The sequence below is a fragment of the Anolis sagrei genome, chromosome 2 (genome assembly GCF_037176765.1).
Source record: "Anolis sagrei isolate rAnoSag1 chromosome 2, rAnoSag1.mat, whole genome shotgun sequence".
NCBI lineage: Eukaryota > Metazoa > Chordata > Lepidosauria > Squamata > Dactyloidae > Anolis > Anolis sagrei.
This window is the reverse complement of record NC_090022.1, coordinates 165446737-165460342: the sequence shown is the minus strand read 5'-3', so window position 1 is coordinate 165460342 and position 13606 is coordinate 165446737. Positions and strand designations below refer to the sequence as shown.

General features: G+C 42.0%; 1 protein-coding gene across 1 annotated transcript in view; it reads right to left on the bottom strand.

Moving 5' to 3' along the window:
• The window catches only part of LOC132767942 (tumor necrosis factor receptor superfamily member 1A-like), a 30600-nt gene that overhangs the window by 2480 nt on the left and 14514 nt on the right, over positions 1 to 13606 (bottom strand). Inside the window, exons 4-8 of the mRNA XM_060763392.2 lie at positions 10957 to 11103; positions 7553 to 7637; positions 4361 to 4434; positions 3284 to 3400; positions 1314 to 1351 (exon numbers count right to left, since the gene is read on the bottom strand). Coding sequence (XP_060619375.2) covers positions 1314 to 1351; positions 3284 to 3400; positions 4361 to 4434; positions 7553 to 7637; positions 10957 to 11103 — 461 coding nt within the window. The remainder of the gene's footprint in view (positions 1 to 1313; positions 1352 to 3283; positions 3401 to 4360; positions 4435 to 7552; positions 7638 to 10956; positions 11104 to 13606) is intronic.

The following is a 13606-nucleotide window of genomic DNA, read 5'->3' as shown; positions in this document are numbered from 1 at the left end:
TTTAATGCTTGTGGAACCAATTTGAGAGATCAAAAAACTGAAGGAGACAAGAATCAAAAAGTTAAAAAATATATTTTTATTCTTGCTGATTCCAATTATTTTTAAGCAAAACAGGATATTTTGGTATATTTTAGGGGTGGAAGAATATGAAACTATTTGGAAATGAAGAAAAACTATTAATAACAAGATCATCAAGTATTTTTTGCTTGGAGGGACATGGGACTAGGGTATTGCAAGATAAGAAAAGTAGGAGGTTTTAAATAATTGCATTATAACCACTGAAAGGAAGAATGACAACGATCTCCTTCCTTTTTCTTGATTCTTTCTATGTTTATTCTTTGTATCTCCCCTTCTTCTTTATTCCTTATATTCTCTGACTCTTTATATTTTCTGCTTTATATTACTGTTATTTTTTTCTTTCTTTTTTTGTAATATTTTAACCTTTGCAATATTTTTTTAAAAATTGCTTCTCTGCAATATGGCACCAAGATAATAATAATAATAATAATAATAATAATAATAATAATACCTTTATTTATACCCCGCGACCATCTCCCGCAGGACTCGGTACGGCTTACAAGAGGCTGAGCCCAAATACATCATAAAATATAACAACAACAATACAACAATAAATTAACCTGTGTTGAAGAAATCTATTCCAACTAGGATTCCAGTTTGGTTTGGTAAGAGGAACAAATATTTCTACCAGAAACTGGATGTTGTGGGCTGCATTGGTTCTGCTGGACCTCTCAGTAGCATTTGTCCTTGCATCTTTCTGGGCATTTGGCTGATTTCGGATTAGATAGCATTATTTTGTGGCAATTCCAGTTCTATATTGCTGACTGTTTCTAGAAAGTTGTCTTAGGGGACTATTGTTTAACCCAGGTGTCCACAAATTCGATTATAATTCGAAGAAAAAAAAGTATGAATTCCTATGCACACTGCACATGTCTTATTTGTAGTGCAAAAAACACTTAAAACAATACAATAATTAAAATGAAGAACTATTTTAACAAATATAAACTAATGGGAAGTGTGGGCCTGCTTTTGGCTGATGAAATAGTATTGTTATTGTTGTTGTGCTTTCAAGACATTTCAGACTTAGGTTGACCCTGAGCGAGGGTCGGGTAAATGACCTTGGAGGGCCATATCCAGCCCCCGGGCCTTAGTTTGAGGACCCCTGGTTTAAGAGATGTTTTAGATAGTAGACCCCTGCATAAACACATAAAGCATTGGTGTTGCAGAACTCAAAATATCCTTCAGCCCAAACCACCCATGTCCAAAGTAGCAGAAGTTGGAAATTGGAGTATTACCTTTGTAGTAGGTTCTCCTGTTATTGGCTGATCCAAAGCTGGGGGGGGGGGGGGGGGGGGGGAGAGAGAGAGAGAGAAAAAAAAAATTACAACCATAAAATGAGATTTCTTTCAGTTTGTCCTAATTCGGAACAGACGGATTTTCCACCATTTGTTTTTGTTGAGCTACTAAATAATAATAGTAATAATAATAATAATAATAATAATAATAATAAACCTTTATTTATACCCTGCTACCATCTCCCGAAGGACTCAGTGCGGCTTACAAGAGGCCGAGCCCAAATACAACAATAAAACAACAACAATAATACAGCAAAATAAATCAAAAACAAAGCAATAACAAAGCAATTTCATTGTTGTCTGGCAATGATGGTGATGGTTATTTTAACACATTCTATCTTCCCCCAACGTTTTGTAAAATCACACCTGTAAAGTTAAATGCAGTTTTTACAATGGACTCTGCAGAAAATACTTCAGCTGTACTTCATAAAAAGGAAAAACTTCATAAAAAGGAAAATACTTCAGCTGTACTTCATAAAAAGGAATTGGACAATGCTTGAGAATAATGACACTGATGATGTTGTTTTTATTGCTTTTGTGATGTCTTATACTGTTTAATGTTTTTTATCTACATTATGTTTTATGTATACTGATTTGTTGGAAACCGCCTTGAGTCGCCAATTGGCTGAGAAAGGCGGTATACAAATACAGTAAACAAACAAACAAACAAATAAATAACATTAACCACACACAATGATGCAAGGCCACATGTAATAATTAAAATTAAAATGAAAAAGTGCTGCATGACCAGGAGAAAGGGTGGGTGTTTGGAGAGGGATGGGTATGCAGATATCCTAAATTTCTGATAAAGTGCGTTGGGGACAAAATGCTTGGAGTTTCCTTATTCTGGGAAGGCAGACTGGAACAACCACATTTTCAAGCTCCTCCTAAAAATTGCCAGCGATGGGGCTTGCCTGATGTACTGAGGGAGAGAGTTCCAGAGTCGAGGGGTCACCACCGAGAAAGCCCTGTCCCTTGTCCCCACCAATCGTTCCAGGAGTTGCATGTGACGTGTGAAGGCAGTCCACGTCTTACAGGCATATAGCAGGGTTGGGAGGACAATAGCTCTATAAACAAGCACCTTGGTATCCCTATGGATGTCCCGGTCCTTAAACACTCTCTGCTTCATTTGGAAAAATGCTGCGCTCGCAGCGCTCGGGTGGTGCTGTATTTCGGTGTCGATGTTGACTTTGGTGGAGAGGTGGCTGCCAAGGTAGCGGAAATGGTCAACATTTTCTAATGTTACTCCATTAAGCTGTATCTTTGGCATTGGAGAGGGATTGGCTGGTGACTGTTGGAACAGTACCTTGGTTCTCTCGATGTTCAGTGACAGGCCAAGCTTCGTGTATGCTTCTGCGAAGGTGTTTAGAGTGGCTTGTAGATCTTCTTCTGAATGCGCACAGATGACGTTGTCATCAGAATACTGGAGTTCTATAACAGATGTTGTTGTAACCTTGGTTTTGGCTTTCAGTCTGATGGGGTTGAATAGCTTGCCATCTGTCCGATAAATTATTTCCACTCCGCTGGGAAGCTTCCCATCAACAAGGTGAAGTATCATAGCGATTAAGATGGAGAATAAAGTTGGGGCAATCACACCATGGCCTAAGCAAGGGCCAGGTAAATGACTTTGGAGGACCGTATCCGGCCCCTGGGCCTTAGTTTGAGGACCCCTGATTTATACCCTGCCTTTCTTGCCCTGGGGACATAAGTGGCTAACAACCATACAATTTAATGACAATTTAAACAAAGTAAATTCAATTTTTTTTAAAAAAAAAACACAGTTAAATGTCCCTGTGTCAATATAAAGTTAAAATACAATTGAAATACAATTAATACAATTCAAATTACATTTGAAACTGCCAGTGTGCCCCATTGTTCTCTCTATCAACAGACTTAAACTCAGAACTCACAGAATGTGGATTTCATTTTCTTCGAACAGGATTGCCAGTCAGTCTTCTTTGCCAACAGCATCACAAGACAGCCAAATGCAAACAGAACAAGTAATGAGCTGAGGGCAACTATGATTTCTGTACGGAAAAAAAGAAGCACATCAAAAGTAGATGGTTAGGAAGAATTTAAAGAGAGCTATGATGACAAATGAATGCAAGGCTGGGGTGAAAATTGCTGGAAGAAACATTAACAACCTCAGATATGCAGATGACACCACTCTGATGGCCGAAAGCGAGGAGGAGCTGAGGAGCCTTCTAATCAAGGTGAAAGAAGAAAGCGCAAAAGCCGGGTTGCAGCTAAACGTCAAAAAAACCAAGATTATGGCAACAAGAATGATTGACAACTGGAAAATAGAGGGAGAAACCGTGGAGGCCGTGACAGACTTTGTATTTCTAGGTGCAAAGATTACTGCAGATGCAGACTGTGGCCAGGAAATCAGAAGACGCTTACTTCTTGGGAGGAGAGCAATGTCCAGTCTCGATAAAATAGTGAAGAGTAGAGACATCACACTGGCAACAAAGATCCGCCTAGTCAAAGCCATGGTATTCCCTGTAGTAACCTACGGATGTGAGAGCTGGACCTTAGGGAAGGCTGAGCGAAGGAAGATCGATGCTTTTGAGCTGTGGTGTTGGAGGAAAGTGCTGAGAGTGCCTTGGACTGCGAGAAGATCCAACCAGTCCATCCTCCAGGAAATAAAGCCCGACTGCTCACTGGAGGGAAGGATACTAGAGACAAAGTTGAAGTACTTTGGCCACATCATGAGGAGACAGGAAAGCCTAGAGAAGACAATTATGCTGGGGAAAGTGGAAGGCAAAAGGAAGAGGGGCCGACCAAGGGCAAGATAGATGGATGGCATCCTTGAAGTGACTGGACTGACCTTGAGGGAGCTGGGGGTGGTAACGGCCGACAGGGAGCTCTGGCGTGGGCTGGTCCATGAGGTCACGAAGAGTCGGAGACGACTGAACGAATGAACAACAACAACAAATGATGACAAAAAATGAAGATCTAATATTAGAAGAATGGTTCGAAGTACTCACCGGTGGAATTCAGTGGGCTTTTTACTGAGCCAAGCATTGTGCCACAGAGTTTCTCGCACTCTTCATCATTGCAGCTGAAAGACAGAAGCAGGAATTTGTGTTAAACAAGAAGCAAATGCTGCAAGCATTTTGATGACTCCTGGGGCCCACAATGGAGTGTCTGTGAGGACCGTAAACTCAGGGGATTCCAGATTTGTGGGCTGCCTGCACAAGACCTCCCAGTCCTGCTCCTTCTGTTCTGGCTTCTTCCTGACTAGTTGCAATGAATACTTCTTCCCATTCCTTTCTGACAGGATGCCTTTCCTTCCAATCCAGCTACCAGTCAAAGAGAGGGGACACAAAGAAAGACTGTGGGGTGGTATTTCTTTGTTGAAAGAAACAGGAAGGGGGTGACTGCAGGTTCTACAGGTGGCATGCATGGTTTGTTTTTTTGTCATCTCAGGAGCGACTTGAGAAACTGCAAGTCGCTTCTGGTGTGAGAGAATTGGCCGTCTGCAAGGACGTTGCCCAGGGGACACCCGGATGATTTGATGTTTTTATCATCCTTGTGGGAGGCTTCTCTCATGTCCCCGCATGAGGAGCTAGAGCTGATAGAGGGAGCTCATCCGCCTCTCCCCAGATTTGAACCTGTGACCTGTCGGTCTTCAGTCCTACCGGCACTGCACCACATGAAGCTCCTCATGGTTCGTTGAAGAGACAGAAGCCTGAAAAGGATCATGGTTGGCTTAGGCCCCTTCTACACTGCCATATAATCCACATTATCAAAAGCAGATAATCCACATTATTTGGTTTAAATTGGATTATTTGAGTCCACACTGCCATATAATCCAGATCAAATCGGGTAATCTGGATTTTACATGGCAGTTTATTTATTTATTTATTTATTTATTATTCAAACTTATATGCCGCCACTCCCCTGGGGCTCGGAGCGGCTTACAAGAATGGCTAAAATCTATCACAATTTTAAAACAATTTAAAACAATTTAAAAACAGCAATATCAAAAATCAAAGGCCTGTCGAAATGGGTATGTCTTACATGCCCTGCGGAAAGCTGATAAGTCCCGCAAGGCACAGACTTCAGGTGGCAGAGTGTTCCAGAGTGATGGTGCCACTGCTGTAAAGGCTCTGCGTCTGGTTGCTGCTAGACGCAAGGTCTTGACACTGGGAATTTCCAATAGATCTTGGTCCTCAGAATGGAGGGATCTCTGGGGTTGGTAGGGGGTGAGGCGGTCCCTCAGGTACAGCGGCCCCAGACCATGCAAGGCCTTAAAGGTGAGTACCATCACTTTGAAAGTGATCCGGTGCTCAATTGGAGTTTAGAAGGAGACATTGCTGCAAAAGACTAATAAACATAAAGAGAACTATAAAAGTTCCTAAAGAGCTGTAGTCCAATATATGTGGCCCCTAAGGAAGGATTTGGAGGATTTTATTATCAGCACTATATGTACAGCCCCTGTATTGGTACAGTAGCCTGTCACAATGGGATAGGAGGGCAACAGGGGTTTGCTGAGTTCAATGGGTGGGTTTTGTTTTGTTTTGTTTTTTTTGTCATGTCAGGAGCGACTTGAGAAACTGCAAGTCGCTTCTGGTGTGAGAGAATTGGCCGTCTGCAGGGATGTTGCCCAGGGGATGCCCGGATGATTTGATGTTTTTATCACCCTTGTGGGAGGCTTCTCTCCTGTCCCCGCATGAGGAGCTGGAGTTGATAGAGGGAGCTCATCCGCCTCTCCCCGGATTCGAACCTGCGACCTGTCGGTCTTCAGTCCTGCCAGCACAGGGGTTTAACCCACTGCGCCACCGGGGGCTCCAATGGCTGGGTGAGGGGGCTGTAATCGCCCTGCAGAGCCACTCTTTTGGTTCATGCACAGCTTCCAAAAATGTCCAAATCCACACAAAAAGTCAGGAAAATAAAATGCTATTTTAAAAAACTGAGCGTTATGCTTAAATATGGAGAATGAAGGGTGTGTTCTCTCCCTTTCTGTACCCAACAGCACTCTTTAGGAGCAAGGCTGAAGCTGGGAAGAAGCAGGTCTTGGTTTCTTTCCCAACCATAGGCAAATGCCCACCTGAGCACGAAGCAGAAAAGAGTGTGTTGAATCAATTGATATGGGCAGCAGGGAAGCATTTGTTTTCTAGACTCCCAGCAATCCCATAGCATATGCCTCTCCTGCTCCACTCCAATGAATTATTGCCAGGAAGAGATAGATAAAGGTAAAGGTTTCCCCTTGACATTAAGTCCAGTTGTGTCTGACTCTGGTGCTCATCTCCATTTCTAAGCCAAAGAGCTGGTGTTGGCCATAGACACCTCCAAGTTCATGTGGCCAGCATGGCGACATGGAGCGCCGTTACCTTCCCGCAAGGGTGGTACCTATTGATCTATTTATTTATTATTTTATTTACAGCTTTTATATTCCACCCTTCTCACCCTGCAGGGGACTCAGGGCGGATTACAGTGTACACATATATGGCAAACATTCAATGCCAATTTTTGACATACAAACATATACAGACATACACAGAGGCTATTTAACTTTTTCTGGCCACCAGGGGAGCTGTCGCTTTCATCGTCCATCTGTGACCCTGATGAAGCACTTCCGCATTCCCCGCATGCTTCCCCGCTGGAATGCTTTGCTGGAGTCTTCTTTATGGCCTCATAAATCAGTTAATTTAGCCTCCCCACACTTTAAGGTGGTATCTAATTTTCCTACTTGACAGATGCAACTGTCTTTTGGGTTGCAAAAGTTGACAACAGGCTACACACAATTGGTTGGAAACCCACTCCAACCCAGGCTGGCTTCGAACTCATGACCTTTTGGTCAGAGTGATCTTAATGTAGCTGACTCTCAGCCGGCTGCGCCACAATCCCTGTGCTTTTACTCACATTTTATCTACTCACATTTGCATGTTTTCAAACTGCTAGGTTGGCAGAAGCCGGGGCTAAAGCAGGAGCTCACACCGCTCCCCGGATTTAAATGTGACCTTTCGGTCAACAAGCTCAGCAGCTCAGTGGTTTAACCCACGGCACCACCGGGGCTCCGAGGAAGAGATAAGGACATGTTAAATCACATCCTCTTTCACTTCTTCTAGAAATTGCCTAGGCATATCCATTGGGAAGTGCCTGTAGGACTTAGAACATGCCTATGAGATTGCACCTGTGTCTTTCAGAGGGATAGGCAACTAAATTCTTTTTACCTGCTGCATGGAGAGCAGTTGTTTTCCCCGGTTCGGCGAAAAAAATGAGCATGACATTCACATATTGTGTCACTAAATTTGGTACCTGGGAATTAGAGAGAAAGGTGAGAGACATATGATAAAAGAGCAATACACTAATCTAAATGTGACATGGGATATCCAAGTTCAGCATTTGTTTTTCTGGTTAATTTTTATTGATAGAAAAGAAAAAAAACATAATATAACTATAATAAAGTGAGCAAACACATTACGAAGTTATACATTTTTTAAAAAACTCTGAACTCCATCAATGATGGAATTCAACCAAATGGTGCATGACCAACAGAAAACACTAGAAGGGTTTGGTGGGCATTGACCTTGAGTTTGGGAGCTGTAGTTCACCCACATCCAGAGAGCACCGTGGACTCAAAAAATGATGGATCTGGACCAAACTTGGCACAAATATTCCATATGCCCAAATATGAACATGGACGGAGTTTGGGGGAAATAGACCTTGACATTTGGGAGTTGTAGTTACTGGGATTTATAGTTCACCTACAATCAAAGAGCATTCTGAACCCCACCAACGACAGAATTGGGGCAAACGTCCCACACAGAACCCCCATGACCAACAGAAAATACTGAAGGCCATCCAGTCCAACTTCCTTCACCAGGGCAAGAAAACATAATCAAAGCCGTCCTGACAAAGAGCCATCCAGTCATAGATATGGACAGATAGATATGATTCACACACACACAGATATAGTATCATAGATTTGAAAGGGACCTCTAAAGGACAATTATATGTTGCATGTTCCCGAGTAGGCAAACCAGACAATCTCCACATCAACACTGACAAAGAAACAACAAGAAATACTGTTTACCCACAAGCATAAAGAAATTACATATATTAGAAGTCAAAAACTTTCTCATCACTTTATTTTCCAGGTCACCAGACTAGGCCACAGCAACACGTGGCAGGGGACGGCTAGTAATAAATAAATAAATAAATATTGAATATAAATCCTATGAAAAATATTTGCAGGGGCTGGGTTTAGCCTGGATAAGACTGCAAGGTAACATGAATACCAAGACATAATAGGTATTGTATTGTCGAAGGGTTTCATGGCCGGAATCACACAGCGTTTCTGTGTTTTCAAATAAAATGCTGTGTCCAGGTTGGTTCATCAGGTGCTCTGCTATGGCTGATTTCTCTGGTTGACCACTGGACCACTCTCACAACCACAATGTCAGACTACACAGAGAAGCCATTGAAATCCACAAGCATGTGGACAATTTCAACAGAAAGGAGGAAACCATGAAAATGAACAAAATCTGGCTACCAGTATTCAAAAACCCTAAAATTACAACAGCACAACAACAGAGAGGAAACAAACAAGGACATCTAATCACCACTCAACAAAAGTTTGCTCCAGGCACAGTCAGCCCATTGTATGCTAATCAAGGTGGTCAGTTGAAACATTCACACCTAGCTCCAGCAGACAAGAGTCCTTTGTCCCACCCTGGTCATTCCACAGATATATAAACCCTTTTTCCTAGTTCCAACAGACCTCACTACCTCTGAGGATACTTGCCATAGATGCGGGTGAAACGTCAGGAGAGAATGCCTCTAGACCATGGCCACATAGCCCGAAAAAACCTACAACAACCCATATTAGGTATTCTTTAAATATCTGAATGGCTGTCAAGTAGATAGCAGAGTGAATTTGCTTTCTGCTATTCTAGACCAAAAAGCAATGAATCCAAACTGAAAGTCAAGAAATTACAATTAATCATTAGGAGGTATTTTCTGATGACAAACACCGTTTGGCAACAGAAGAGCATAACTTGGAAGGAAATAGGCTTTTCTTGACCACAGGTCTATAATGAAAGGTTTGGAGTAGATTTCTACAATGGCTTTATGCAATGGGAGTGGGTTGGACTAGATAGATAGAGGGTCTCCTCCAACTCTATGATTCTGGCATGGAAGTACTGCTACGCCTATGCAAGATACTCCACTTAGGCAGAAAAAAAAGAAATGCAAAGATACAGAATGCGGGACGATGCCTGGCTCGAGAGCAGTACGTGTGAAAAAGATCTTGGAGTCCTCGTGGACAACAAGTTAAACATAAGCCAACAATGTGATGTGGCAGCAAAAAAAGCCAATGGGATTTTGGCCTGCATCAATAGGAGCATAGTGTCTAGATCTAAGGAAGTAATGCCACCCCTCTATTCTGCTTTGGTTAGACCACACCTGGAATATTGTGTCCAACTCTGGGCACCACAATTCAAGAGAGATGTTGACAAGCTGGAATGTGTCCAGAGGAGGGCGACTAAAATGATCAAGGATAAGGAGAACAAGCCCTATGAGGAGCGGCTTAAGGAGCTGGACATGTTTAGCCTGAAGAAGAGAAGGCTGAGATGAGACATGATAGCCATGTATAAATATGTGAGAGGAAGCCACAGGGAGGAGGGAGCAAGCTTGTTTTCTGCTTCCCTGGAGACTAGGACGCGAAACAACGGCTTCAAACTACAAGAGAGGAGATTCCATCTGAACATGAGGAAGAACTTCCTGACTGTGAGAGCCGTTCAGCAGTGGAACTCTTTGCCCCGGAGTGTGGTGGAGGCTCCTTCTTTGGAAGCTTTTAAGCAGAGGCTGGATGGCCATCTGTCAGGGGTGCTTTGAATGCAATATTCCTGCTTCTTGGCAGGGGGTTGGACTGGATGGCCCATGAGGTCTCTTCCAACTCTTTGATTCTATGATTCTATGATAGGACTTACCAGCCCACCCAATTGGGTTGATAACTAGTCATGATGTGACGCCTCCCTTTTGAAATAAAATGCTGGCTAGTTGCAAGTGAGGTTTTCAATAGAATCATAGAATCATAGAATCATAGAATCAAAGAGTTGGAAGAGACCTCATGGGCCATCCAGTCCAACCCCCTGCCAAGAACCCAATAATGTATGTTCTTTATATATTGGACTGAATTTGAGTTTAGATTTTACCAGCCCGTCAACATTTTTAATTACTTTGGCTTTTTTGACAGCTGTGCCTTATCCAGGGTGACAGAGTTTAACAAGAAACAATGACACAGATTATTATTATTATTATTATTATTATTATCTTTATTTGCACCCCGCTAACATCTCCCGAAGGACTCGATGTGGCTTACAAAGGCCAAGGCCTCAATAAAACAACAATATAACAAATACACATAAACCAAAAGCAAATCAAAACATTAAGCAATAACAGTAAGCAATAAAAACAGTACACCGTAACACAATAAAAACTAGGCCGGGCCTAGATAAGATAGAAGGTTTGAAGTGGAGACTCAGTTTTTAGAATGCATGAGTAAATGAATGAATGAATGAATGAAGGAAGGAAGGAGAGAGGGTGCATGGATTCCATCAATGATCATACTCACAATGTTGTCTGATTTTCCCATTCTCACAAGCACTGCAGTTCCTGCAGAAGAACTCAGAGCCATCACTAGTTTGATACTGATTATTGGCACAGCCACAGATAGTGTCCCGTTCGGGGTGGCAGCTGGATATTTCTATCTGTTTGAAGCCTACAAAGAGAAAGGAAGAGGGTTTGTGCAAAGTATTAGTTCTACATAAATTGCAGTGCCCAGTGTGGTAACAAAGGGTGACAAACAATAAACACATATTAGTCTCTATCTGAGAATGTTGCTTGCACAGATCTACTTCATTATTAATCACTATTTATAGTTATGTTATCTATATAAATAAAAATGTAATGTTCGTTTGTGGAATTAACATAACTCAAAAACCACTCAACAAATTGACACCAAATTTGGACACAAGGCACCTAACAACCCAATGTATGTCCTTCACTCAAAAAAATGATTTTGTAATTTGGGAGTTGTAGTTGCTGGGATTTATAGTTCACCTACAATCAAAGAGCATTCTGAACTCCACCAATGATGGCATTGAACCAAACTTGGCACACAGGACTCCCATGATGAACAGAAAACACTAGAAGGGTTTGGTGGGCATTGATCTTGAGTTTGAGAGTTGTAGTTCACCAACATCCATAGAGCACTGTGGACTCAAACAATGATGGATCTGGAGCAAACTTGGCACAAATATTCCATATGCCCAAATATGAATACAGATGGAATTTGGGGGAAATAGACCTTGACATTTGGGAGTTGCAGTTACTGGGATTTATAGTTCACCTACAATCAAAGAGCATTCTGAACCCCACAAATGACAGAATTGGGGCAAACTTCCCACACAAAACCCCCATGACAACAGAAAATACTTAAGACCATCCAACTCTCTTCACCAGGGCAAGAAAATGTAATCAAAGCCCTCCTGACAAAGAGCCATCCAGCCATAGATATAGATAGATATATATGATTCACACACAGAGAGATATAGTATCATAGATTAGAAAAAGACCCCTAAAGAAGGGCAATTCTATGTTGCATATTCCAGAGTAGGCAAACCAGACAATCTCCACATCAACACTGACAAACAAACAAGAAATACTGCTTACCCACAAGCAGAAAGAAATTACATATATTAGAAACCCACACTTTCACATTACTTTATATTCCGGATCACCAGACTGGGCCACAGCAACGCGTGATCTTGCAAGGGACGGCTAGTGTATATAATATAATGTTATATTAATTTCTTTTTTCTTAATACAATCAGACCTCCAAATTAACTGGGATGAGGGGCTCAGGACCCCCATGAAAGTTTGTACACTACAGACAAAAACAGCTTTAAAAAAAACGAGAAAACACCTTTTCCAAGCTCTGCTGGAAGTTGATCATAGAGTGGTTCTATAGGCAGCACTTCACAAACATTTCCATTCATGACCCCTTTTGGCCCGAGAATTTTTCACGTGACCCCAGGCATATAAGTATATAAAATAGATTTTAAAAATCAAACATTTACTGATATCAAATCAGCATTTGCAAGGCTTGCTAAACAGGCTGATTTTCCTTGGTGAGGAGAGAGGGGTAGAGCTGCAACATCTTCTGCAGAGTCTGTTGTAAACAATGCACCTTGTTGCTAAATGATTTGTGTAATGTGGTGTTCAGAAACCTGTTACTGTTACTGTGCTGGTACAGCTGTACCAGAAGCTCCAACTTTATTTGCCTTGTATTAAGTGTTTGCTTGCAGCCCAAGGCTTGGGATTCTGTTAAAGTTTGCAGTTATAGGGCAGGCCCTCTGTCCATCATCGTTAAGTTTGGTTCCACCCCCTGTTCAGGACAATTGTGAAGGGAAGGGAGCCATTTTCAGTCAGTCTCAGCAAGGAAAGTCAATGTACAGGACGTGTACAGACCTTCTCCTGTACAAAGGCTTCAACCCTTAAGACCTCCCGGGGGAGAACAGTCTTAAGAGCATCTAAAGATTCCCAAAGGTTCCCAGGGAAACAGCCTTACAGCCCCGAGGAATTTCGGAGGGAATAACAGCTTTAAACATCAAGAACTCCAGCTAAGTGACTACAGGCCTACTGGTAGGTCCACTCAGTTTTGAGACGCAGATCAGCCTGGTAGTGGATCCACATCAGTTAGGCTTAGGATCACAGTTAGCCTGGGAGAAGTTTGGAAAGGGATTTTCCTTTAGAGTAAAAGTAACAGTTAGAAGCCACCACTTGCACAAAGACCTGGAAGCATTTGTTTAACCTTTTGAAGACAAAGGAAGTTTCTGTTGATTGTTCACCAATAAAAGACTTTATTATATTTTCCAAGCCCTCTAGAGCAGTGGTTCTCAACCTTCCTAATGCAGTGACCCCTTAATACAGTCCTCATGTTGTGGTGACCCCCAACCATAATATTGTTTTCGTTGCAACTTCATAACAGTCATTTTACTATTGTTATAAATCATAATGTAAATATTTGATATGCAGGATGCATTTTCATTCACTGGACCAAACTGGGCACAAATACCCAATACACCCAAATGTGAATGCTAGTGGGGTTGGGGGTGGATTGATTTTGTAATTTGGGAGTTGTAGTTGCTGGGATTTATAGTTCACTTATAATCAAAGAGCATTCTGAGCTCCACCAGCGATGGATTTGAACCAAACTTGGC